At 48.4% G+C, this 25,585-nt stretch overlaps 1 protein-coding gene across 1 annotated transcript in view; it reads right to left on the minus strand.

Annotated features, from left to right (window-relative positions):
* The window catches only part of CALN1 (calneuron 1), a 105,440-nt gene extending 87,788 nt beyond the window's left edge, over positions 1-17,652 (minus strand). Inside the window, exon 1 of the mRNA XM_026050187.1 lies at positions 17,527-17,652. Coding sequence (XP_025905972.1) covers positions 17,527-17,644 — 118 coding nt within the window. The 5' untranslated portion in view covers positions 17,645-17,652. The remainder of the gene's footprint in view (positions 1-17,526) is intronic.
* Between the last annotated feature and the right edge of the window lie 7,933 nt (positions 17,653-25,585).

Genomic DNA, 25,585 nt, shown 5'->3' on the forward strand with positions numbered 1-25,585 from the left:
AAAGAAAGAAAAAGAAAAAAGGAAAAGTCCAAGCAGGCCAGTTAGTGTATTCCTGCGGTACATCAGCTGCCTTCTTTCTTCTGTTCCCTCTCACCATGTGGGCAGTATTACAGAAACCTGTGGCAAGGCAGGTTTGGAAGGGCTCTCCCGAGGTCACACATCCCTGAACTTGCTTAAAGCCAAGGCAGTGTTTGGCAAATTGGGTTCACGCCTTGCCAAGGAAGAGCAGCAAGTACTGAGGGGCCTGAAATGCTCCAACCAGCCATAAGACAACTAAATAACTCCAAGTACCAGCAGAAGTTTGGATCCTCAGGGACGGGGTGGGTGGGAGTGGACACAGTGAGCCCAGGTTAGGTCACAGACACAAAGGGACACCAGAAGTGGGCTGTGCTCTCTCCCTTCCTTCTGTTAAGGAAGCCCATCTCTACCCATCAATATCTTCCTACTGCCCTGTTCCCATAGCATCGGAATGCTGCTCTGTCAAATGTGTATATCCTGCCCAGGTGTGACAAGGAATGGTCACTAACGCCGTTTCACAGCCCGTCAAAAATCCAGAGAAGAAGTGACGGAGAGGAACGCTCTACGTGCATGATGGACGAGCACATCCGCGTGGGCTCTTGCTTCTCCCCGGTACCAGCAGGCTCTGCAAGGCTCTGCCCCTTGGCCATCCCCAGCTGGAACCCACCTTCTCTAACCTTCTGTGGAGGCAGAATCAGCAGCTTGGCCAGTGCCTCGAGTGCATCCGAGTGCCTCGGATCCCTGCGCAGGGCAGCCGCTAACGGACAGACTGCTTTGGACCACATTGCAGACGTGACTGTGTGTAGCAGAAGACAGAGAGTAGCTGGTAATCGGCAGGGTCTGCCTCTTTTTGCCTCACTTGCCCCGTTTTAATAGAAAAGCTGCAGAAACCTTCACAGTTAATTATATAAAACGGTGTGCATGGGCCCGGCTGCAGAGCCGAGCCAACGTATATCACTTCAGAAAGACACCGTTGCGTAATTTCTGTCAAGTAATTAGCGTGCTCTGCAGCACACCAAGCTGAGAGTTTTACTAGCACTAAACAAGGTTAGCAGATTTGTAAACAGCTTGCTATGGAGTAATATTTTTCTGCTCATATCATCTAAAAATATCTTGGGAGAATTTGCTTCAGTACAAATGGCTCTGCTTGAAAGGGTTTAAAACAACAACAAAAAAAAAGCCTATGATAATTCAGAGCAGGTTTTCACTTTGCTTGCCTGCCCTGTCGCTTGCTTTTTTGGTTCCCAACTTCAAACAGCTACACGGCCCAGAGTTTGGCTTTACTAAAACACACGGTTTTGAACAGAAGTGAAATGCAATCTAAACCAGCACCTGGCTCCAGCCCTTCCATGCTTTCTGCATGAGCTCACACATGGTCAAATAACAGTTTCTTGATCGTTTTCCTTCAAGAAGACCAAGAAGKCCCACAGGAAAAGTGCAGTCTGGATGGGAGGACAGAGTCTCTGCCCCAACGAGCTGTGAGAGGGGAGGACGCTTAGGRTGAGACTTGAAAGCCTATAGAGCTCTCCATAGATTCTTAAGCCCTGCATTAAAGATTTAACTATTCCTAAATTAAGTTGTATTTGCATGTGGCACCTTGCATGTGGCACCTACAGCATCCTTCTTCTGAAGACAGGCAAGTGCCCAGAAGAAACTGCAGGAATCGAGACTTGTGGTTTCCAAGCAGCTTGCAGATGATGTGCAAGATGATTCTTCAGTATAGAAGAAAAAAAAATGTTTTTCTTCATCTRTCAATGCTCCCACTTCCTCGTGGAGTCCTTAGGTCCTTTCACTTCACCCTCTGGTATTGAAAAACCACTTGTTTTACTTGCCCTCATTCTAGGTAAGCTCCCGCTGTTGGCAGCTGGGATTGAAGGTATCGGCAGAGATTTAAGTAAAAGATGCTACACAGAATCATAGAATCATAGAATGGTTAAGGTTGGAAGGGACCTGACAGGTCATCTAGTCCAACCCCCCTGCTCACGACCAAGAGCAGATCCTCGCTCTTCAGCTGGGCTGGCTCATCGGCTCCTGGCAAGAGTGATGATCGACACGTGTCCCCCATGAGCAGATACACCACCAAATTCTGCAGGTGGGTAAAGCTGCTGCAGAGAGACAAAGATAAGACAGCCGTGGCTGATGGACACGCATCCTCATGATGCGCACGCGCCCATCGGGTCCAGCCCTCACCTGCCTCCTGATCATCCCTCCAAAACAAAGGTGATGATACTGAATCCAAGCACTGCAGCAGGGCATGGAAATTAGAATGAAGCGCATTCTGTGAGATAAATAGCTATGAGTTAGAGAAACCAGATGTGATATGGACATGGGTTACTGGTGAGTGTGGTCTAGTCTGGAGGCGTCCAAAGCCGCTGACCACAGACTTCTTCAACTGCAGTAACATTTAAAAAATAAACATAATTTGACTACCATCAGGAGTTTCTATTTTCCTGTACACTCCTGCTTTCCTTGGCCATTTTAGTAATTAAGTGAGTTAGTTTATTTGGGGAAAAAAAAAGAAAGCAGAGCACTGCAAGGTTTGATATTCCGGCCACGCTTCTTGTTAGGAGGCTGCTAATAAAGCCACAAAGACCTCCTGATACCTGGCTATGACAAAAAGATGAGTACAAAGTGGAACATTTTTTACACTTCATTGGGAAGCTTTATAAATTAATTGGAGTACAAAGTCAGCTCTAATTGATGTTTGTATTGATTGAATTGCTCCAAGTCTTAATTTTGGTTGTAAAATTCACTTTAAAATAAAGCCATTTATAATTAAGACGGAATCTGTAATTAATGGATTTTTATACTCCTAAAACTCCCTCTCTCATCAGTCTAAATTAAACTCCACATGAAGGTTTGTACAAATTAAATATTATAGATGCCAAAACTACTACCTCCAAACTCTTCACTCGTCTTATTAATACCAAAACCTAAAGGATGTGGAGATGTGCAGGAATGCTGGAAGCTCTTATTAGAAGAGCCCACAGCAGAGGACATGCCCTTGGTTGCAGGAACGAGCGCAGCTGCCCAGTCCATTGCCCAGGGACCCCGTGCCAGCACAGGACACCCCTGGGGACCCACAGTCCTGCCCCACACAACACGACTCAAGACCCCCCGGCTGCACCTGCAGCCCAGGGACAGCAGTAAAACCACGAGCCCCCTCCCGCAGCAGTCCCCATAACTGCAGCTGACCACATCACTCTTCCCAACTTGATCTCCTTGAAGATCTTTACAGCCATCAACCACAATATTTACAAACCACAGATGACTGGGGGCTTGCAGCAAGAAAACAAATCAATTTGGACTTATATATAGAGATAAAAGTTCCCCAGTAAATCTGTTTTCCATGTGCAAGACTCTGCCTCATCCTTATGTAGGTAATTAGTTATCCACTTCTTTAAAGGTTCCATTTAATTGGGGTTGCTGTTCTTAGAGGAATAACATTTCCTCTTCCCAAAAGGGTTACTACTATTTTTGTACCATTTATTCTTCTGGCTGCCACATTCTGGTTTTCCCACTAAAATTAAAAAGTCACTACAGCACTCACCAAGTATTTATGGCTTACAGATTGCTACACACAGTCCTGAGMCGTCGTCCATGTATGCCTGTCACAGCTGCCCTGAATCTTTCCGAATAGCTTCAAATTTGGTTTGAAGTCACAGCTTCCTTGATAGCCATAGCGAGGAACTTTATMAACTCCATAGGAGATACCAGAGATCATCTTGTCAAAATGTTTTTTTCTTCCCATAGGCAAAAGAAGGAGATCAGATGTTAGAGATTACGCATTTAGTTCTCCAGGTARGTGAGGGTGGATCCGGGTCTGTGCCTGCAGCTATGAATGACACTGGGATTTCTCCTCTCTGGAAGCTCTGCTTGGATAAACTGGTCTAGACCTCTGGAGCCCAGTCCCGCTCCCACTGAAGTCAAGGAGAGCCTTGCAGTAACCATCACCAACGGCAAGCTGAGATGGAGATATGGAAAGTGGGTAGAGGGAGAATGTCAAAGCTGGCACCAAACCATACATGCACAGACCTCATTCTTCAGAATATTTTTAGTCCTCAAAAACTTTCAGTTCTTCATGCTCCCACCCCATCAAAGGCTCAGAGGCCTCAGAAAGAAGCCCTGGAAGAGGTATGCAGGATTAGAGATAGATGGCTGATGACTAGCAACATACAGATTTCCACATTGCTCGTTCCCAGAAGGACTGAGGTTCAAAGAGCCTATTGCTTCTTCGTCATCGCTTCTCATTCTAAATGAGCTCACCCTTCTCCAGCAGGCTTGTTTAGGCTCATCACAAACCAAGGAGAGACTGGCTTTCTCCTGTCCACAACCACTATATTAACATCTCTATCAACTGGCTACACTCCTGTACAAACACGTGTACACTCTGCTACCCGCTAGAGCACCCCACTATGAGATGGGGTGATATCTAGGCTTTTTTCCCCACACAAAGACACCAAAACTCAGCCTTTGAGCACAAAACTTTCCCTAGGCACAAAACGAAAGGCACAAGCCTTTTCCCAGGCACAAAACTGAAAAGCTTTCCTTTAGAAAGAGAAATAGGCACTAAGGAGATCAGCCAGTCATCCGATTTCTTAAACTACAGAGAGTGAAAGCCTAGCTCTGTCAACAGGATTTTTGCTGCTTACATCAATGGGATCAGGATTTCCCATCTGCAAAAGAAGCACGTTCCACTTTGAAGGCAAGTCCCTCTCCAAGGCGAGACCAGTTCTTCCATGGGCGAGTGGGACATCTACCCTCTAGAACAAGCCRCACAGAAGGCTTCTCCTGCATATTCAGGTAAGAAAATTGAGGGATGTGTGCTATTTGGGTTTAAATATTGTTCTGATGGAGAAACACACAGCAYCAAGGTTAAAAACTGATCAGAGCTGTTTTTTGCTGGCCTAGACTTCATTCTGTGATTCCAAACCTTAGTTCCTTGGGTGCCACAAAATGCCCTGGAAGAAGTTTTAATGTACAAGAACTGCCCAAATTACCTCGAAAGAGGAGCTTCAGCTTTTTTTTTACTGAAACAAAAACCGCTAGAAGCATCAGGGCATGGAGAGGAGCCCCACATGTCACCAAGCCAGGACTTTCACCCAGTAAAACTCCGTCCCTGCCACAGTGACCCTCACGCGAGGTGTCCAGGTAATCCAGCATAAACCCTCAGCTGTCTGCAATGTTACATAGACGATGAGAATAACCTTAACCAGCAGAAAAAAATAGCCAAACAGCCAAACACTTGCTTGAAAAGAAATATTCTTTAAAAAAAAAAATAGATAATCAAACGATAAAGCAACATCTCAAGTGAGAGGTTGTTTGTCCAGCCCAGTCTCCAGCTGGGTTTTTCCTCATCAGTTCTTCTCCCCTCGCAGGGACCAATAACCCCCGTGCCTTAGACACAGAAGGAGTTACAGAAACCACAGCACGTGTCCTGCTTGCTGTTACCACCCCAAGAAAAGAGCCAGGAGAAGCTGCACGCTCGCGGAGCAGGAGAGCAAGCCCGGCTTGGACCTCTTTCCAGAGCCCCATATTTAACTGGGCTCCCTCTTTATTTTGCTTTATTATATATTTTTATATATATATAAATTATATATAAAATAATGGGAGTCAAGCCCGGAAGGCAGCTGGAGTGACCGCTGGAGACACCACTAGCTCCCCAGCCTCTCGAAAAGCCCCCAAAGAGGGCGGCGGGGGGCAAGGCCGGCTCTCCTTTTGCAGCTCAATCCACCCCAAACTTGCTGTGTTTTTCTGGCTGGGAGCCTCTAGCAAGCCAAGCCGAGCYGAGCCGAGCCGAGCCGAGCGCTCCCGGATGGATGCGGGCCTGGCCGCAGGGGAGCCGCTCGGATGCGATGTGCTGAACATCCCTGGGGGGAAAGCGAGCCCGCTCCACCAGGCTGCCGGCTCTGCGGGTGCCACGGGCAATGCCACCATGCCACCAGCTCCTGGGACCCCCTTGGTGCCGTGGGGACAGGGAGGGTCTCTCCCAGACCTGATCCTCCCTGTGCCGATGCGAGCGGCCACAATCCTGTCTGTGTCACCCCTCAGGGTCCGGGGCCACCATCCAGGTGGCAGAGGGCCATCGCATCTGCACGTCCCAATCTGCATTAGCCTCCAGTGGCGGGACAGGAGGCCCAAAGCAGCTGTGGGACCAAGAGGCCCGGTGGGGGACCTGGGTGACACTGATGCCATGGCTGGGGACACGGAGCAGGTCCCTCTCCTGTGCAGGGGACCGGAGGAGGGTGGCAGTGCAGCAGCGCTTGTCACCAGGGGCACTGGCAGCAAAAATACAGACTGTGGGGCCCTGAGCCTCCTCCTCAGCTCATGGTGGCTTCAGGAATGGCTTGTTCAGGATCATGCAAAAAGAAAGCCTTTTGGTTCAGCTCCTTGATGGCAGCACGTGGCCGGGCCAGGCAGGATTTACAGATATGCCATACCTTCAAACCAAAATGATTTAATGGCTCAAAGCCTTTATGAAGCACCTCATTTTGGGAGCAGATGCGATTTTTTTTTCCCAGCTTCCTATGCATGGGAAAAAAAAAATTAAAAAAATAAAAATAAAAATATGATGATTTGGCCCCAAATGAGAAGGAGCCCCAAGACAGCATGACCTGCCCAGCCYCAGAGGTGCAGATCAGATTCCTCCAGATGATGCTACCAGAGACGACTTTATCTCCGTTCTTTTCAAAAGGAGCAACAAGAGACCCTCATGCCTCCTCCAAAAATCGGAAATGTCCCATTTCTCCTTTTGCAACCCTGAAATAATATTTACAAAGCAGCCGCCCCTAACGTTTGAGTACCAGCGACGGACACTTCATGCAGCAGACACGGGACAAAGAGTTTCACATTTCAAGGCAAAAACGACTGTGTCTCTGCTCAGAACAATCTACCCCTTATGTGCAATCACGAAGAAGTGCTGAGGAAATAAAAAATAAATAAATGCTTCAAATCTTTTCTTCCTTAGGGAAATAATAGCAATTACAATCAATTAAACAGCCATGTGCCTTTCCCTTCCCCATCCAAACCTATTCACAAAAACCCCACGGCCCTGCATAGGATTCAGCTGGAAGAAATGTAATGATATTTGCGTTTCTTAGCAAATTAAATAGCAATTGCCCTAAAGAATAATCTCAAGCTACAAAACATCGCCTCATCTTGCAGGTTGCTAATGGGCTTGTGCTCTAATGGCTTACTTAGAAAGAGGGACTTTTCTTAAATGACATTATAATGGTGTATATTCAAAAACAGGAGAGAGAGACAAATATCTGCTTGTTACCACGGCTCTGCTTGTCTGTCTGTTTCTCCTGATTGTTTTTATGCAGCATTCTTATCAAAAATACAGGAAACATCTTAACAGAGTGACTTTCCTTGCTCTGCAGTGCTGGAAATGGCAAACAGCACACCGCAAGCTTTCTGCCACTTATTGTGGTTGCTCCTGCAGTTGCTGCTGCAAAGGGTTGCGGTGCTGCCTGCAGCTCCAGGCAGGATGCGATGCGGGGCCGAGGAAGCTGCTACGAGCCAGTGCTCCCGCAAAGCCCAGGGAGATGCTGGTGCTCTCCGTTTCGCGAGGACAAGCTCCTGGATATTCACTCAGCCTGGTGCAAAGCCCACGGTGCCACTGCAGAAGCCCAGCCAAGCCTTTGCTGTGGCACTGAGAGCACAGGACCACCTGCAGCAGCATCACCCAGTGATGCAGGACCTTGAGCTGACCTTACACCGCAAAAAGCAGCAAACCCTCCACCAGCCCCTCTCCGAGCTCAGTCTCCAGACAAGTTCTCCCCTTCCCAGCAGCTCAGTCTGCCCACGGGCTTGCCCTGCAAACCCAGGCGAAGGCGGCAGCAGCGAGGAGCTCAGTGCTGCAGCYCAGCCCTGTGGCCGCCCTGCTCGCTGCCCTGGCACGTGCTGGGGCACCCGGACCAGCCCTGCTGGCCAAGCGCTCTCTGACCCCGCTGGACACCCAGCTCCCAGCGCATCGTGGTCRCCACGGCAGATTTGCACCCCTTGGCTTTTGTAGGCACGCAGAGGCTAAGGCCGACTTCAAAGAGTCCTCCTGATCCTCTTTGATGTTGCAAAAGCCGGCCAAGCTGGGAAAAACAGCACTTCCCAGCTGGGCTCCTTCCCAGTCCCCATCTGGCAGGGGGCTGGGAGCTGCGGGCKCCTGCAAAAGTGACAACTGCTGCCCACAGAACCAATGGCTGTGGCTCTTTATGCTCGGGCATAGCTGACCCAATGCTCCGTGCAGCCACTTTGCTCCCTCGTCCCTTCCCAGGCTCGAATCCCTGCCCTGCACTCAGCATCCCTTCTTCCCGAGATGCTCCTTCCCTGGTCACCGCTGCTCCCAGCCCTCCCAGCTGCCCCTGATCCCCAGGTGTCAGAACTCGGGCTGCGGGTCTCCGTCCCCCCAGTAGCACAAATGCACTTGCTCGCAAGTGGGGACAACGGCGCGGAGAGCACGAGCCCATCAGCTCGGTGCAGCTGCCGGCATTGGCTCCTGCCCAGCAACTCAGCAGGGCCGAGCTGCTTTCTGCTACCAAGGAGCAGATGTCCCGACAGCCAAACCGAGGCCACGAACACCGACCTTGACAGCGCACTGCTTCTAAGTGTAATAATAACAATAATAATAATAACAACAATTTTTGAAAAAGTAAACTGCTATCTGCTCAAATCATCACGTGCACCAGAACAAGCTAAGCAAAGTCATTGCCCACATGGAGCTAAGGGCCAAGTTTCATCCAGGGGTCTTGGAGCACCCCAAGCATTGGTAGACCCATTGCTATGCACTGCACATGAAGGTGATTGCTGCAAGGGAAACTGAGGCATGAGAAGATTGGTGACTGCCAAAATATCCCCATGAAGGACTAGAAAAGAGATTCCTGGAACCTGATTTCTGAGTAAGAACCGATAACTGCTAAATCTAGCTATTTAGGAGACAAATCCTTCCTTAAATGTTCCTTTATAGCAAGCACTTAAAGGCAGCGAGAGCAGAGCGCTTGCTGTACGAGTTTTCTCTCTGACAGGGCAGCAGCCSTGATGGAGGTAGGGGACTGATGTGGGGCCGCGCGGGGGTTGCTACAACCCGAATAAATCTGACGTGCTGAGAGCCAGCAAAGCGGCACGGCCGAGCTGAAGCATTGAWCCCCGCACCTCGCCAGGGCACCTGGCAGAGCAGACTTGGGGAAGGGGCCTCCGAGGCCGGGAGAGCCCCTGTGCTCGTGTTCCACGGGGCTCCATCCCGCTGCTGCGGGCTGCAAGCGCAAACCCCTGCGTGCGAGTCCTTGCGTCAGGTCTGCACTGCTCGCGATGACTGAGCCACTCGTCTCCACTGGCTCTAATGGCACCTTGTCCGAACCCTTCCAATCTGCTCTTCAAGCTCCAGCACTGATAAAAAGGCCCCAGGACATGAAATAGATAGAGAGCCATTTACTCTGCATGGAGCACTAGGGATGGGATGCCTAATGCCAGTTAAACCCGGGCCAAAGGCTGCATTTGTGCTTCTGCCTGGACTGTTAAATGGGAAGCAGAGTATATATGGGTAATTTTGGGCCAGGGTCTGGCCKCTTTGAACCTCCAGACCTTCTGCAGAAGTGACACTGCCAGCGTGTCACTGGCCTATCCAACACGGACAGGCCACCCTGTGCCTTGCACAGCGTGGACGCAGCGATGCTCCATTGAAAACAGAAGGAAGATGCCTTGTGTTCCTGGGATGGGAAGCCACTCCTGGGGCGCTTCAGATGGAAAACTCCTCCATGCATTGCCAGCCCCTTTGCCCGGCAAACAAATTTGCACCCCCAGTGAGTTCACTCAGCGCTCAAAGGGTGCCACAAAGGATGCCCTGCGATATGCCACCCACGCCACAGCAAGCAAAGGTCCTGCCGCATCCTCAGCTCCCATGGGCCTGCAGCTGGAAAACAGGGCAGGAAGTAGCATGGAGCACCCTTTGCTTCCAAGGGTCTCAAGGGCCTTGATCTCAAGGCACGTGCCAAGTCCTTAGGGGYGCGGGATGCAGTAACCCCACACAAGCACCACTGCCCTGTCCTCCTGTACAGCCATTGCCTGGAGAACATTTCTCCAGAGCAATGACGTGGCAGCAAAGAATGAGACCCCCTGAGTTTGCAGAGTGACACTTACTATWAGAGCAGCACCCCCAGCCAGAGGTTTAAGACAAGGCATGGAGGATCCTGGAAAATTAATGAGCTGGCCTAGAAGCTTGCATAAAAAATTAAAACTCCATGTTAAAATTTGTATAAATGTGTCATAGCAAGATTTAAACCTCTTTTTAAAGCAGGTTTAGTCCTTCATCTGAATCTGCGATGTCCCCATGGCCTGGGGCAATGCAGGCAGCGSGTTATCACCATGCTCCAAAGATAGCCCAGCCTGGAAATGAGCTGGGATTATCCAAAGTGCCCACCAGGAGCGTCTGCCCAGGAGGGTTCACGGCTCAGCTTGGGGCTGCAGCAAGAGRCAAGAGAGACAACGAAGCCACAGACTGCATCTCCCTTCCCCAAACTGCCCTAAAACGGAGTGTGAAGGTGGCCCGAGCTCGAGGAGGCTCCTCCTCTGCTGCCTACAAGAAGCCAGAATCCCCCCAGCCTCTGCCCAAGGAAACTTGAGTACCCAATGCTAATATCTCGCTCACTTACCAGACGGTTCCTCTAACTATGTCAGCGTAGCTGGAGTTCAAACAACCTCCTTAATTGCTGTCCAGATGGTGTCCCTGCCCTTCTCCTTTGCTGGCAGCCAAGTTCATTTTATTTTTGCTCTCGTTTCTTTGCAAAGATTCTTCCCTTAGAAGTGATGTGGATGTCTGTTCCCACACTTGGAGGGTGAAGCATCCTCCGTGGCAGCTCCTGGTGGCCTGGGCAGAGCAGGCATGGGACAAGGACAGTGCAATGCCCAGCTACCACAGCCTCTGAAAGCCCTTCCCTAGGGAGCACCCAGGACAGGTTTGTCCCATGGCYCAGCTGGCTTAGGACTGGCTGCTGGTGCAAAGGGTCAGACTCTAAAAACACTTGCTTTCCTGGAGTGCTCCAATTCCCAGCTTTCTACTACCTTCCTGCAGAGGATCTCCAGGACCCAAGGAAATCCCGCACTGCCCTTCAAACCCAACATGTCCCAGAGCAATGCAGCAACTAAACCCTTGCAACAGGAGCCCTTATCTCAAGTCAAAGCCAGAAGAGTTAAAGCTTTGGGCATCCGAGCGTCCCTGAGCCTGTTTGTGCTGGGAACTGGTGCAGATTTGAGCTACAGCAGCTTCTCTGGAGACCCAGCACGAGAGCTCTGTGACGCTGGGACTAAGCCACAGGCGCAAGATGGACTGATGGACCTGTGGGTGGATCTGTCCATCCATGGCATGCAGGACCACTCTGCCACTCTGATGCAAAGTGAGCAAACTTTCAGAAAGGAGCCCAGGAGAACTCAACGCTTTCAAACACGGTGCAGCAGGGAAGGGGTCTTGCATCTGCTGGACGCTCCAGGCACAGCACTGAAGTCTGCAGACTCCTAGAGAATAGGGCAGATTGTAGGGATTTATGAGTAGAAGTCATTCCCTTTGTGTGATTTCACCTTGAACTTGGTCAGACATAAGCTGGTGTGCCGGCTGGGACAGGTAGTGACAGCTTCTCTGTCAGCAGCTCCACTCCTCCACTGAGCACTCGCTGTCTGGAGCGAGTAAAATGATGCACTGCAGAATATTAATCCTGCGCCAGGTTTTATGATTTTTAAATGGGAGCTGTTTTATACCTGAAACTGGTGAGTCCTAAGGAAAGCCACACTGTAATTAAAATATATAATTGGAAAGCCAGCTTAGAGGAGTTCAGCAGAAGTCAGAGATACCTCCAACTTGATCCACGGGAGAAAACRCCCAGTGATGCTACAATTTTATATCCAGAGGCATGAAACACTATTAAAGCCCTATATAAAGCATAAATTATTCCACTTCCATCCCTGATCGCTCCCAACACTGGCACTGTGGATACACCTCTCTTTTACAAGAAATCTGCAAAAGGGGAAAGGAGATTTTTACAGTTTCATCCACTTAATTAAGCAGCTGCTCTCAGAGCTTGTGCTGAAACCATCTTTGGAGCTGCTGCACATCCCTGCAGGTCCCTATGCCCAGGCAGGACCCCCCTTCCCTTGCTGTGTCTCACTATTCCAGGGAAAGGTCCTGCAATTCCACCCTCTCTTTCGCTCTTATTTCTCTCTCCACTTTCCCAAATGTTTCTCTTTTCCTCTCTCTCCCCACGGACAAAGAGCCTAGCGAGGCAGACGCAGCCAGAGGCAGCCTTATTGCTGCTACATGAGTCAGTCAAGTGACTAACACATCTCCCCTTGGGTTTCCTTCCTTCCTCGAGCCTGCCGCTTCTCCAAAAACGCCGTCTGGTTTCACCTGGGACACCGCAGCCCGTGAGACTCACGCCGCCGCTGCGGGGCAGCGAGTTTGCAGCTGAGGCCGGAGGAGCCCGACTTCACCCTCGGTCCACAGCAGCCGGATGAAAATCACCGGCAAACAGGTGTCCTCGGGCAAACCAACACCCGGCAGGACACGCGGGGCGTCCCGCTGCACACCCAGCGAGCGAAAGGCTGGTTATCGAGTCCTTCTGATAACAAGAAAGGGACATGGGATCCCAATCGGCCACAATTCTCATGCTGCATGGGGACTTCTGCTGAATAACACCCCTCAGATGAGATCTCGAGGTCGCAAGGCTTTGCAGCAGCAGGGTCCCTTGCTTTCTGGGTCTTGCAGCATCCAAGAAACATCACATTTGACATCATATATTACACAAGAGGGTAAAGAACCCCCTTTAAAAAAAAAAAAAAAAAAAACGGAGCCAGTGCTAGGATGGCAACGCTGAAACGTGCCACTCTTGCCTGTTTCTCCTCCCATGTACAGACCACGGGTGCTATCAGCCCCTTTCACCAAGCACCCTACTGTCTCCTGGGGACTCCGTGTCTCTGCAAACCGCCGCAGCCCTGACACATCCTCAGCCACTTCTTCCCGTCGGGATTATTGGCATGCAGGAGCCAACTGTTAATTCAAAATCCATATGGGCATCATTTAACCGTGCCCTTTAATTATTTCAAGAGCTGTTTTCCAATATAGTCTTCAGCCACTCATGGCTGACTTTCACACAGGGACTGAGGGAAACAGTGACCCAGGGAAGRCACCTTCTGTGGGTGACAAGAGGAGGTTGCTGGAGAGAGAGGCAGAACCTGGGCAAAGCACATCCCGTAGTGCAACCTATAAACCACAGTGACAGGAAGGTCTCCTACCAAGGAGGTCCCCAGAGACTTGCTTTGAAGAGAACAGCACCCAAAGCTCCCGCATCCAGAGCCCATTCACACTTTCCCTGCTGACATCTCCAGTTCAGGCTGTCTAAATTTCTCTCAAGAGAAATTTTGGGAGTTTCTCTTAGGTTGTCAGCCTTTAGGATGTCACCAAGCAGCAGGATTGGTGGCTACAAACAGGAAAAAAAAAATCTCCCATCCTATCTAAAGCCCTCTAGGTGTTACAGGACCTGCCTTGTCCAGGGTTATGTGGTCCCGTCACTTGGTACCCATCTCAATTTTCCAACTGCAGCACAGTTGGGCAGGACATTGCTGTTTTCAAGGGAATCTAGGTCATGTTAGGATTTATCACGATGTCTTTCTGGACAAATAACTGCTGCATTTGGGTTTTCTCTGCAAGGCGCCCTGACTATCATGCATTTCACAGGCGCTTTCTGCAAAGCCTACTTAGAATGCATGTGCCTCCCTTCAGGTGATATTTGTCAGATTCCTACTATGGAAATGTTTTTACCTCCTGACAATACCCTTTAGATAGAGCCTATGGAGGTGGATGACTCAAGCTTGACATGATGATTTCCATCCACCATTTTTTATTAAAAATATTCCTAGCAGTCTGCAATGTGAAGGCAGAAGCTGGCTTTAAAAGGAAGGTGGAAAGGATAGCGTACGTACAAACACCACCGCAATTCTGCATCAACCAGTGATAGCCAGAAAATCTATACGTAAAACAGTTTGTCTCCAACTCAATTTATACYTTCACGCCTAGAAACTGCCGAGCATATGGCAATAATATTCATCTAAAGCCCCATCGCACCTCGTGGTCCCCGAGAGACAGGTTATGGATGGCCTGTCACTTCCAACTCCGTCACTTACTTTGAGTTACAAAGTTTAATATCGCCTAATACGGCTTTCTGCGAGTTAATTCCCGTTGTGACCGTGACAGTTTCTAAACACCCGCACGCTCCTACAGAACCACAACAAGCAAACACTGCCGACAGGCGATCRGAGTGACCCGCTGTCTCCCCAGCCTCTCCTCTTCACTGCCAGCGCAGTATTTAAAGCAGGACGGAAAAAATAGCGCAGTTAAAGTCAACAGATGGCCACTGCAAGTCTGAGAAGTTTTCATAGCAGAAAAATAATGAGCCGGAGAAGAGGCACAGCAGCACCCTCAAAGTGCCGCTCTGGACTGCGCACACTCACCCCAAAACCACAGTCTTTCCTGCTCATGCTACTTGAAGACATAAATCTTTTTCATTTCCTGATCGCCAYCTGCCCCTGCATGCATCGCCAGCGGGCTTCAAAGAAACATTTTAGGCAGTATTTGTTGCAGCAAGAGTCACGTTCCCTCCCACCCAGGCTCCACGGTGCGTTCTTGCCACGGGATCTGAGAGCCTCTGAAAGCCTCTGCAGAGCCAACGGCGTCGAGACACGCGATGTGAGATTCCAAAATCCCGCTGGAAAAGCCCAGCAGATCAGGCCTGCGCTGGAGCCTTGCGTGTAGCACTGGAGCCTCATAGAAAATTCCCACCACTCGCCCCAGAAAGAGCTTCCAGCCCTCGGGGATTTAATATATGAGACTGGGAGGCGTCAATATGCTGGAACTCTCTCAGGATCAAAAATCTCACTGCAAAAGGAAACGAGCAGAATTTGGCTGCTCTTTCCTCRTCTATATGATTAAATGCAAATATGCTTTTGGCATAGAGCTATCACAGCTTAATAGATCATGAAGCTCCCATATTCTGACATTATCATCTCAGGGAAGAGCACCCTGAGCTAATTCACCGTTAAGGTAGGAAGGGTATTTCCGAATTAGATGTATATAGTGAGCACTGGCACCTTACCCTGTTACTCTTACATCCGGGCACTTCTTCAGTACTACCAACAAAACACAGTGAGACAGTGACTGCCGGCTTAACATTACATAGGATTTCTGCTAGGTAGAGTGTGTTTTGGTAGCAAGCACATAGAAATTCAGCTTCAGTTTCTTGCACTTTCTCCAGCATGAGAGCAAATGATCCAATCCGGCACCATTTCTGTGCTTACAGGTGGGAAGAAACGGCCTGAGGTTGAGATCTCTTCTGCTAGACTAAGAACTGGRGCACGTCCTCATGGCAGAGATATAAAGCTCTTGAAAACAGGCATTTGCAAAGCAAAAGGCTGTCAAAAAGTATAACTAAATTCTRACCAGAAGCCTGTGTCTCACCACCAGAAAAGAAATGGACGATTAGTTAAAGAGCTCTAACTATTCTATTGAAGAACGAGGGGGATACTCTTTGTGAGCAGAGATGAATGAAATCTGCTGCTCTCCAGCTCAATAGCACAGCTATAATRGGGCAGAGGAAACATTAAATGGATGCAGCGTTCGCATTAGCGAGCGGCTCAGCCGCTGTCTTCTCAAAAGGCTGCTCCCATACACCTATTCATCTCACTTGCCGTTAATTAACGCTGGCGATTCGCAGCTGCTCRGCTTCTGCTGTCCTCTTTGGGGAAGGCAGGTTTGCTGCTGCTGGTGCCCGTGGACCCCTCAGATGGAGCATCCAGCTCCATTGATGCTGAGAGACGGGGACAGCACTGGGGTGGCCCATGGTCCCCATCCCTCCCCGCTGGCTTTGCAGGAGGATGGGCACGAAAACAGCTTTCAGGTATTGATCCCAGCCTTCCCTCCCACTGGGTCCAGCCACCAACCATTTTCCACACAAGTACCTCAATGGGAGGCTTTGCAACGGGACCACCACGAGAGCAGGGTCACAGCCCTGCTGCCAACCCTGGCCTGGGTCTACCAGCTCCTAACAGTCTTCTGCAAGCCTGGAGGGCAGCAGCAGCAGGTGGGCTCCAATTAGGGTAGGCATGGCAGAGAAAACCTTCCTGTCCTCATTTTAAACCAAGTGCAAGACCTCATTCTACATCCTCTTACCTGGGCTCAGCCAAACTCTGTCATCCGGAATAGGGACGGTGTATAACCGTCGCTTTGCAGTGTCATTTTTCATCTTAAGGATGCACAGAGGCTGAACCATTTCCCTCACCAACTCAAAGAAAAGCTCTGGTGACCCAGGAAAACTATCAGGAAAAATGGCTCCAAAAAATCCCTGTGTTTCTGGTGTCTGAGCTAAAAGCAATATCTCACACTCCATTCTCATTGAAAAGAAGAGAAATAATAACAAACGTTCATGGAAAGTCTCGCTTCTTCTTACTCTAAGTTAAAATAAAGCTTGCAAAACCAAATCCCAATCACCAGGGTTGAAAAAGTTTGAAAACTGAGGTCTCCTTTACGRAACAACAGGTGAAACAGAGGAAGGAGGGCAGAAATGCTGGCTTTTTTTCTCTTCTGTTTTGCCAAAATGCTTTCAGCCTGTCCTGGAAGGGCTGTTCCTACCTAGTACCATCTTGTTGTTGTTTATATACTCATTAGCTTCTCTGTCAAGACTGCTGATTATGATCACTTTTTACAAAATGTCCAACTAAGGAATCAAACCAAGAGCTTCAACTTGCTCCACAGTGTTCAAAGACCATTATTGTTAACAATATATACTTTGCTTACAAATGACCCTGGCGAGCTACAAAGCACATACAACAGAGACTTCTCCACTGTAAACCAGGCTGGGAGTCTACCTGGCCTAACAACCTATCTCCGGGACAAAAGGGACTCCCAGCAACTAGCTTCTGGAGAGGAAATCACGGGAGATCCTATGGGCAGGAGATGTGCCTAACCCAGCTTTACCAATCTGAGGGCTGCCTGTACATCAAGTCACTGACCTGGAGGCTCTTTCCAGGCTCCTAAGCCACAAGCCACCTTCCACATATCTCATTACAGAGAAAAATTTCGCTTTCTAAGGCCACAAAGCACATGAGCGACTTGCATAGGAGAACAGGTTCAGCGCTGCAGGTTATAGAAAGCAGCAGAAGACATTATTGAAAATACAACCTTGTCTCTTGCAACTTTTTCCTGTAAAAAGCAGCTGCCTTCTTTCAAAAGCTGCCTTATTTCCAGGCAGAAGGGCAAAATCCGAGCCTAAATCAGCCTCCAGGAGTGAACATAACTTTGGTCTGGGGTCTTCTATGTCCCCAGTCGGCTAAAATATTTCCCTTCCAACACAGCTTGTACTCCTCGCTTCACAGGGAAGCTCCCTTTCAGGCCACCACGCGACAAAGCCACCACTCTGAGAAATGCGAGCCTTCCCCCTTGCCAGCCCCACTTCGGAGAGCTCTGAAGGCATCACTCACCATCCAGTTCCTCCACGGAGATATTTGCTAGCTGTTCGCTGTCACTGCCGGCAGAGAGCGACCGGTTCAGGTAGTTGCCCTTGTACAACAAGCCAGCTGTTACATGGTGGAATGGCATCTTCTCCCTGGGAACAAGGCAGAAGGGAAGAGAAAAGCTTATTTTAGTTATTTGCCTATTTTTTTTTTTCCACACCATAACTGCTTGTCTTGAAAGAGTGGCCAGACGAAGGCATTCTGAATCCCTGAACGGTGAACATGGGCAGAAGTCTAGTGCATGACTGATAGATTGCAGTTTCTACTTAGTGCCTAAAACAGGAGCTAAAATAAGATTTTGCTTTAGCAAAAGACAAAAAAAAAAAAAAAATTAAACACAGAACAAGACTTAGTGGAGACAAAAAAAGAAAAAAAAAGTGTCCTAGAAAATTATTCTCTAGAACCAATATTGCAGAGATTTGTGATCACACGCTAATTACATGGTTTGCAGAAGCCACAGATGCCAGAAGCAAGATCGTCAAAGACCCCAAGGGTCTCAGACCCCACTCCCAAGCCTTTGAGTCCTTTAGACAGATCAAATGCCCTGCTCAGAGCATCAGTGCTCAGGGAGATGCACTTGACACCAGTGCTTCAGATTTGGACTCTAGTGGCCTTTGCTGGAAAAAAAAATTCCCATTTTAATTTCATAACCATGACAGCTAAAGAAAAATACTGCTCACTGGGAGACTAGCAGCAAATGTTTGCAAACTTAGCAGGTATAAACACCGCAGCCTAGTGAAGGGCAGCCATCTGCACAGACAAAAGTGGAAATTACTGTCAGCATCACTTACACATTGATTTAGGATACACAAGAAAGAAGCAAGTTTGCCAAAGTCAATTGAAATATTAAGGGGAAGATTTGTCATACCCTTGGCTGGTTTCAATCAGTGCAGCCCCATCACAGGCCTATTGCATTTCATACTGTAAATTTGCAGCAGATATAAATCAAGAGAGTCAACAGATMTACACAGACATCAGCTGAGGATCTGGCCCAGAGCTTCCCCAGAAACTGGAAAGTGTCCAGGACACACTGGGCAGTACAGTTTGGAACAGATCATTAATACAAATTTATATGGCAAATTTGGCAGATCTAATTTATACCAGCGGGGGATATAGCACCTTTAGAAACAGACTCCAAGGACATTCCCACTCCAGCCATGCCGGGATATGGGCTCACTTTGCCATGAAGAGGTAAGTGCCACCTACTGAGTCATCCTCRGCAACAGCAGTAAGGATGATCTCGCTTTTACACGGCCATATGTTCTTACCACAGTCAATAAAACAAGTGTATATACAAATATTAATTCTATAACAAATGGCTTCTTGCCTCATTGAGTTAGAAAAACTTTAATAGACTTGCACAAAGAGCAAAAGTAACCTCAAGACACAGGGAGGAGCAGCAGAAAAGCCACAAGGTTTCTCTTGCATTACTTAGCAYATACTTAGAATTTCTTTTGCAGTAATTATGTAAATAAATCCTAATCTTAATTTTAAGTATTTTTATTTGGGAGCCAGTTTCTTCAGCAGCACATTAGAAACTGTAAACAAGGTTTTCTTTTTCATCAGGCATATCTGTAATTTCCCAGCACTTACCAATTAATGTATTTCATTCCAGTATACTGCTCTGCACTACCAAGACAGGTATTTCACCTACGCATAGAAAGGCACATAGCAGATGCCAACTTTGGTGCTACTCTAGCTCCTGACAAGTGGGAATGGAGAAACTTTCCCAGCAGTTTGCACAATCCTCATTAGCTTCCCATCCCACAATAAACGATTCACACAATAATTGAACCATGATTTTTATCCGTAATCACACGTGCGATGCAAGGGTCATTGCACTGATCTTCCAAATCCTATCAAAGTAGAAAGAGGTTGAAAACACACTCCTAGAAACTCTCACATGAGCTTGCCCTGCATAGCCCGTGAGCTGGGGAGCACCTGGGCTGCAGGATGGAGCAGGAGAGCAGGATGGTCCCCGCCTGCACCAGCCACCCGGACCAAGGGAATGCAGCCCCGTGTGGAAGYGGCTGGTTTCACCCAGCTTCTGCACACAATGCAGTAACAGCAAATCTTGCATTTCCACATGCAGAGGTTTATTAAAGTCTTCCCAAAATCCTCTCATGGAGCTTTTGCCTCTACAACCACTTAAAACCCACGACAACATAGCTCCCTTGAGGCTTGAAGAGCTTGAAATCAGCTCCCACTTGGGATGCAGAAAAGCATTTTAATACAGGAGAGGGGGGAAAATCCCAGACTACACCACAGCAAGAAATCCTGGATTTAATTCCACTGCTTGAATATGGCATTTTAAAAATACTCCAATATTTTTCATAGGAAACCCTGTAGAGCCTTGGGAATTCAGGATGTCTCAGCTGGCTTACAGCTTTAACAAAAGATACTACAACCAAAATCAGCATCAGCTCCCAAGCCAGACATCTACACCGGTGTGCAGAGTTGCCCTTCTGGAGCATTCAGCAGCTCAAACCTCTTGCAGAAGGAGCGCATGCTACCAAAATGGAGCTGACACTGGTGGCAGAAAATGGCAAAAACTGGATTTGCTTGTGGGAAAACCAGTGGAAAGAAATTTTAAAAAAGCAGATTTTGAAACACCAAGAGCTTAATGAAAAGACAGTGGTAACCATYGTCTGAGGGACCACGCTCCTTACGCCCTATCTCAAGGACTTAACCAGAATGGCCATGCTAGAAACACAGCAACCTTGAGCATGGCTGCGGCCGCTCCTCATGCTCTATAAGCACTCTATAGGCAGGCTTAYCGACTGCGGTCACTTATAGACTGCAGACGTATTTGCACCTCTYTGGTGCAGCAGATGGGAAGCAGCGCTGAGACGGCCCCGCGCCCAGGCGGGAGGCTCCCGTGGGCAGCCGATGGTCCCTCCCRTTTCAGGGCGCTGAGTTCGTGGCGAGGTGCCCACGCTGGGCAGGGACAGGGACGAGGCCCCAGCTCTTGCCCCACGGGAAAGAGCCATGCACTAACCCCCAGCCCTCAGCAGCAACGCTGCTCCCCAGCCCCGAGCAGTTACAACAGACATTTTTCACCAGSAAGCTGCCGACTGAAGGAGGTTTTATTCAAAGGAACAGTGGGATTTTGAAGCAACAAAAATCTCCTTGAATAATATAAAAACATTGACATTTAACCAGAAAACCTCAAACAACCCGTGAACGTGCCTATGGAAATGTTACCATGGTACCTTGCCAAGGTTTCCGTCACGGCGCCAGGCGCACCAGCAGGTTGCAGCCCCCGTAACGCCCGGCAGCAGCAGCGCCAGCCTCTTTTTGCATTCGAGCACAACTACATTTATGAAATTACAAGACGTTTGTAAAGGATTTGCCATCAGAAGAAGGGTAGTTATCTGATGCTCACCTGCCTGGGCTCTCTATAGCTTGCTTGCTTCTTCAGCCCTTCTGATGTGTTTTCAGATGTGATTGAAAATCCATCTCACTGTTAAAYGGGAAGGTTCAGTTTAAGTATCAATGAACGAGATGGAATCGGGATCAATGYGTATTGATCCTGCAACTGCCTCGGTAGTTCCTAATTTGCAAAATATTTCTTGCTAACCTCTTTACGTGCAGCACTTAACGATGCCCAAGAGCCCTTCCCTGTATCTTAGCCACAGGCACCTCACACCACCTGCACTGCCAGGGTGTTATGCCCGGCCTCATGCATCTGCCTCGGCGCTAGCAGCAGTCTCCAGGGGATCCCAGCTGCTCCTCGGCGGTTGCAGTGCACCTCCCCTAGCAGGACCCTGCAGGGCACACCAGCCATGGGCCCAACCACGGCCCCGCGCTCCTCACACGGACCGGGCAGAAAGGATGCCAGCAGAGACACATGGCAACGTGGCAGACCTGAGATCTCCCACAAAAGTAAGGTATTGGCGTTAAAGATGTCTTCTCCCTGAGTGACATGAAGAGCAGAGTCTTAGGAAAAATTCCCTTGCTTTCCCCAGACTTCTACCATGACTTCCTTGGGCATAACTTGCATATTGTAACCAGATCCAAAGGAAAGAGCAGAGCAAACAGATTCCTCCAAATCAGTGGAAAAATTCTTGGATTGTTGGATCCTCTCTGCCGTAGGTAAGACACATCAGCCAGGGGAGGCCTTCCAGAGCCTTCGTTGCTATTCGGACACATTTTCTGTTCACTGCTGCCCATGAAAGAGTCACTTTCCTCTGTCCCAAGGAGACAGAAGCAACTAAGGGTCCTTGTGAGCCCATGATCCTTGGCACAGAAGCAACTCAGCTGGACTAAACCCACACGTCTCTCTGTGTAGCCAATGTATTTAAGGGAAGGCAAGTCAAGCATTTTGCTGCAGACGCACAGTTTTTGGCAAAACCTTTCCTGTAGGAAGAGCGCTGAGTGACTTTGTCCCTTAGCACCTGCAATGCTAGCGCTAGGTTTGGAGATTTTTTTCACTTTGTGCAAAGACAATCCACCTCACGTTCAATGTGAGGCTAGGCTAGCAACGGGAGGCGTGAAGGGCCCAAAGAGTCTCATTCTGGCAAGGGGCAGAGCAGCACACTGAGRGCTCTGGGATGAGGTGTGAGGATCTAAGCTCCTGCAAGAGAAATGCAGAAGTCTCCTTTAATCAGTCTCAACTCAGGTGCATAAAGAGACATGGGAAGGACAGTGCACGCAGGCAGATGGCTTTTTCTGGAGCTACAGAAATCAATATAAGTGGGTCTTGGAAGGGCGCCTTGGGATCAAGAAATATAAGGTCTGGTACACAGGAAGCCTTAAAAGGAAAGCCCTAAAATAGATCCTCGCAGGGAGAAAAATCTATGAGGAAGTTTGTGTTTTCTGGCTATTGATACCAATAAAGCCCTTGAAAGACACAGACGTATATTTGGGCTATATATAAACAGGTCTATCGCGGGGGTGTAAGACAAGAACTTTGCCTGCTCCCAGTCCCCCACTGTAGCCCGCACACAACAAACCCACCTGGTCATTTGGGGAAGCCACATTTCCTCAGACTGTAAAGCAAAGGCATCGGGCTGTGAGTGCAAATGAGCCCCAAGGCTCCCTCTGAAAGGGCTTTTCTTTTCCTTACGGAAAACAGGAGTATTCCCACTTCTGGGAGCAGGGCCGCTCGGCGGAAGCCACGTGCAGCACGTGCTCACCTTGCTAAGCCATACTGCCAAAACCCAAATCCATCCCAGATTCCTCTCACATCCTTTGTAAGGAGCTACTTACTGCAAACAGGAGACCTTTGTCCACAGTGCGCACTCGAGACGTTCATTTGGCATCTGGCGGTGCAAGTAAAAATTAAAACTGGCCCTCACTGACCAGTTTAGGCCTTGACCCTCCATACCCRTGTGTCCACCCATGTTTACTCATTCAGCACACAACATTCATCCYGCACATAATGATTTGGGGCTTGGACTAGATGCTCCCCAAAGGTCCCTTCCAACCTCARTCACCTGTGATTCATTAGCACAAACCTCAGGAAATATTGCCCTATTTGAGGCAACAACCAAGAAAATGGAAACTATCCCTTTGCTTATAGATACTGGGCTGGGATGTTAGCAATAAAGTTCCCAGTGATGAGCAATGGGTGAAAGGCCTTTCCAAGCAGGGGGCCATTTTCAGTATTTACAGATGTAACTAGGAAAGAATTGGCTTCTCYGAAAGGTAGAAAACAAGACCTGAGTGACAAGCCTAATAGGCACAGTTCCACAGAGGCACTTCACGAGCTAGGAACTTCGAGGTTCAAGGACTACAAAGCGATGGGAGGCTTCAAATGGTTTTCTCCGCCACACACTCACACCTTCTCCAGGAAACCTGACAATTAAAAGCAAGAGGAAGGTCACTTTAAAAGAGACCGTCTYGCTAAACAACTGTGGAACTTCAAAACTGGCTTTGAATTCTGCACGGCAGAAAGGAAGCGACGAGGATGCCAGGTCAAGTATAAAACATTCGCCTTCCTTTCTGAATACTGAGCATGTGAGAACACAGCAGGATGGTTTTAACTCATAGCTCTTATTTATTTATTTATTTAAGTATAGCCTACACCGACCCTCAGCTTCAACAGCCAGGAGAAGAGGATTGCAATGACCTGATAGCTCCACATSGCCAGGGCAAGCTCCTCACCCGGCGAGGATCCACAGACCCCCTTCCCTCTCCCAACCAGACACATACCTGGCTTTAACCTACGCAACTGAAGAACCACAATAAGGAACTCTCAAGCATTTCACCCTGTCACACACATTCCCATTAGTCCCCACTCTTTTGGGGCCAGCAGGTCCTAGGGTTTTGTGTTTCCTTCTGTTTCTTCAACAGAACTACCTTCTGCTATTTCTGCTGCCTCAAACCTCTGGCTGCAGGGCTGGGATTGAGACAGGTTAGGCAGATGTTTCCATCGGCGTAGGAACCCACAGCTATCTGCAAGCAGAGCTAATATTAAAAGGTGAAACAAACCCCAACATACAACAGCTATCTCTGAACCTTGCTCTCTTCCCTCCTCTAGCAATTTGTATGAAAACCGGAAAAGTAGACAGCTAGGAAAAAGGACTTTTATCTCTCCTGGGGGCTGTGGTTTGCACACACCAACTGCCCGCTGCCTTCTGTAGCTTCAGCTCCTTTGCAAGATTGCAAGATCTATCGCATGCACCAACCAGGAACTGCAAAAAAATAAAATAAAATAAAATAAAATAAAATAAAATAAAATAAAATAAAATAAAATAAAATAAAATAAAATAAAATAAAATAAAATAAAATAAAATAAAATAAAATAAAATAAAATAAAATAAAGACTGTTCCAGGATACGATAGCAGTTTATGAGAGAAGAAATGCAGGCTACTAGAAAGCCCTGGAACCTAAAGGCGAAGCACTTTCATGGTGAGAAGCTGAGGCTATAAAAATGCAAATTGGAAATTAAGCAAGAGTTTTTAATGGCGAAGGTGATTAACCGTTGGAACAAACTACCCGAACGAGTGATATATTGCTGTCTGGGAGACAGGACCAGATGCCTTGCTGGAGGATATGCTCTAGCCAAGCACACGTTATTGAGCTTGGAATTGGAGTTAACTGGATGAAATCTAACGGCTTGTGATATATTGTTTTCCACATTAGATGATCTGACACTCCTCACGGGCCTTAAAAATCAGGAGTCTGTGAATTCATCCCAAGGGACTGAGCGGCATCAACGCCTGGGTAAGACACATGGAGCTGGGAAGAGTCGAGGGGCTGTGTTCCCCATTTCCCCGCCAGCTCCTTCCGAGCGAGCGCAGGCTCCGGCCGCCTTAGCTCTGCTTAGCTTTTCCCTTCCCAAATGATCCAGCTGACACTGTCAAGAGCAGCAAGGACAACTCGTCTCTCCGCGGAGCAGTTGTGGAGCTCTCTCCAGGCGGCACGCGAGGGTTGTCGTCCCGACGGCCCCTGCTCTAGGCACCCCCTGCCCCACCGCTGCTCCTGCCCTGGGGACGGGGAGACGGGAGCCCAAATACCAGCTTTCTCTCTTTCTTGAATACTTAGCTCATTTTTTCCAGAGTGCGAGAACACTGACACAAGATAATACAGAACTAATTAATAACACAGGATAATAAGATCCTCGCTGGCAGTAAAAAGGATATATTGCTGAGCTTTTTTGATGAAGAGACTATGAAAACTGTAAAGAAGTGTCACTTGTGCATCTTTCATCCCCTCTACTGCACTTCTACGTGTTGGCCTGGTCTGGCCAGTGTTTCCTCTTCCCTTAACAACTGCTGAGCGTTTGCTTATCAAAAGTGTCTTGAGGACAGTTTTCTGAGCATGCTGCTGTTCATTTACTCGTGTCCAGTTCCCTTCATTTCAAATACATAAATCAGGCATGAAGACATTATTAGAAGCGATTGCTGGCACCCCAGCACACTGAGCCAGCATCCTATTTAAGAAAACAATATACAATGGATTATTCATAACAGACTGAATGCGTCACAGATGAGTAATTATAAACATGAAGTATATCAATAATGACAATTTTTACAGCAAATTTAACAAAGTAGCGAACTACAAATAGCCTGTTGGTTG

The sequence above is a fragment of the Nothoprocta perdicaria genome, unplaced genomic scaffold (assembly GCF_003342845.1).
Source record: "Nothoprocta perdicaria isolate Ctin4 unplaced genomic scaffold, notPer1 scaffold_66, whole genome shotgun sequence".
Classification (NCBI taxonomy): Eukaryota; Metazoa; Chordata; class Aves; order Tinamiformes; family Tinamidae; genus Nothoprocta; species Nothoprocta perdicaria.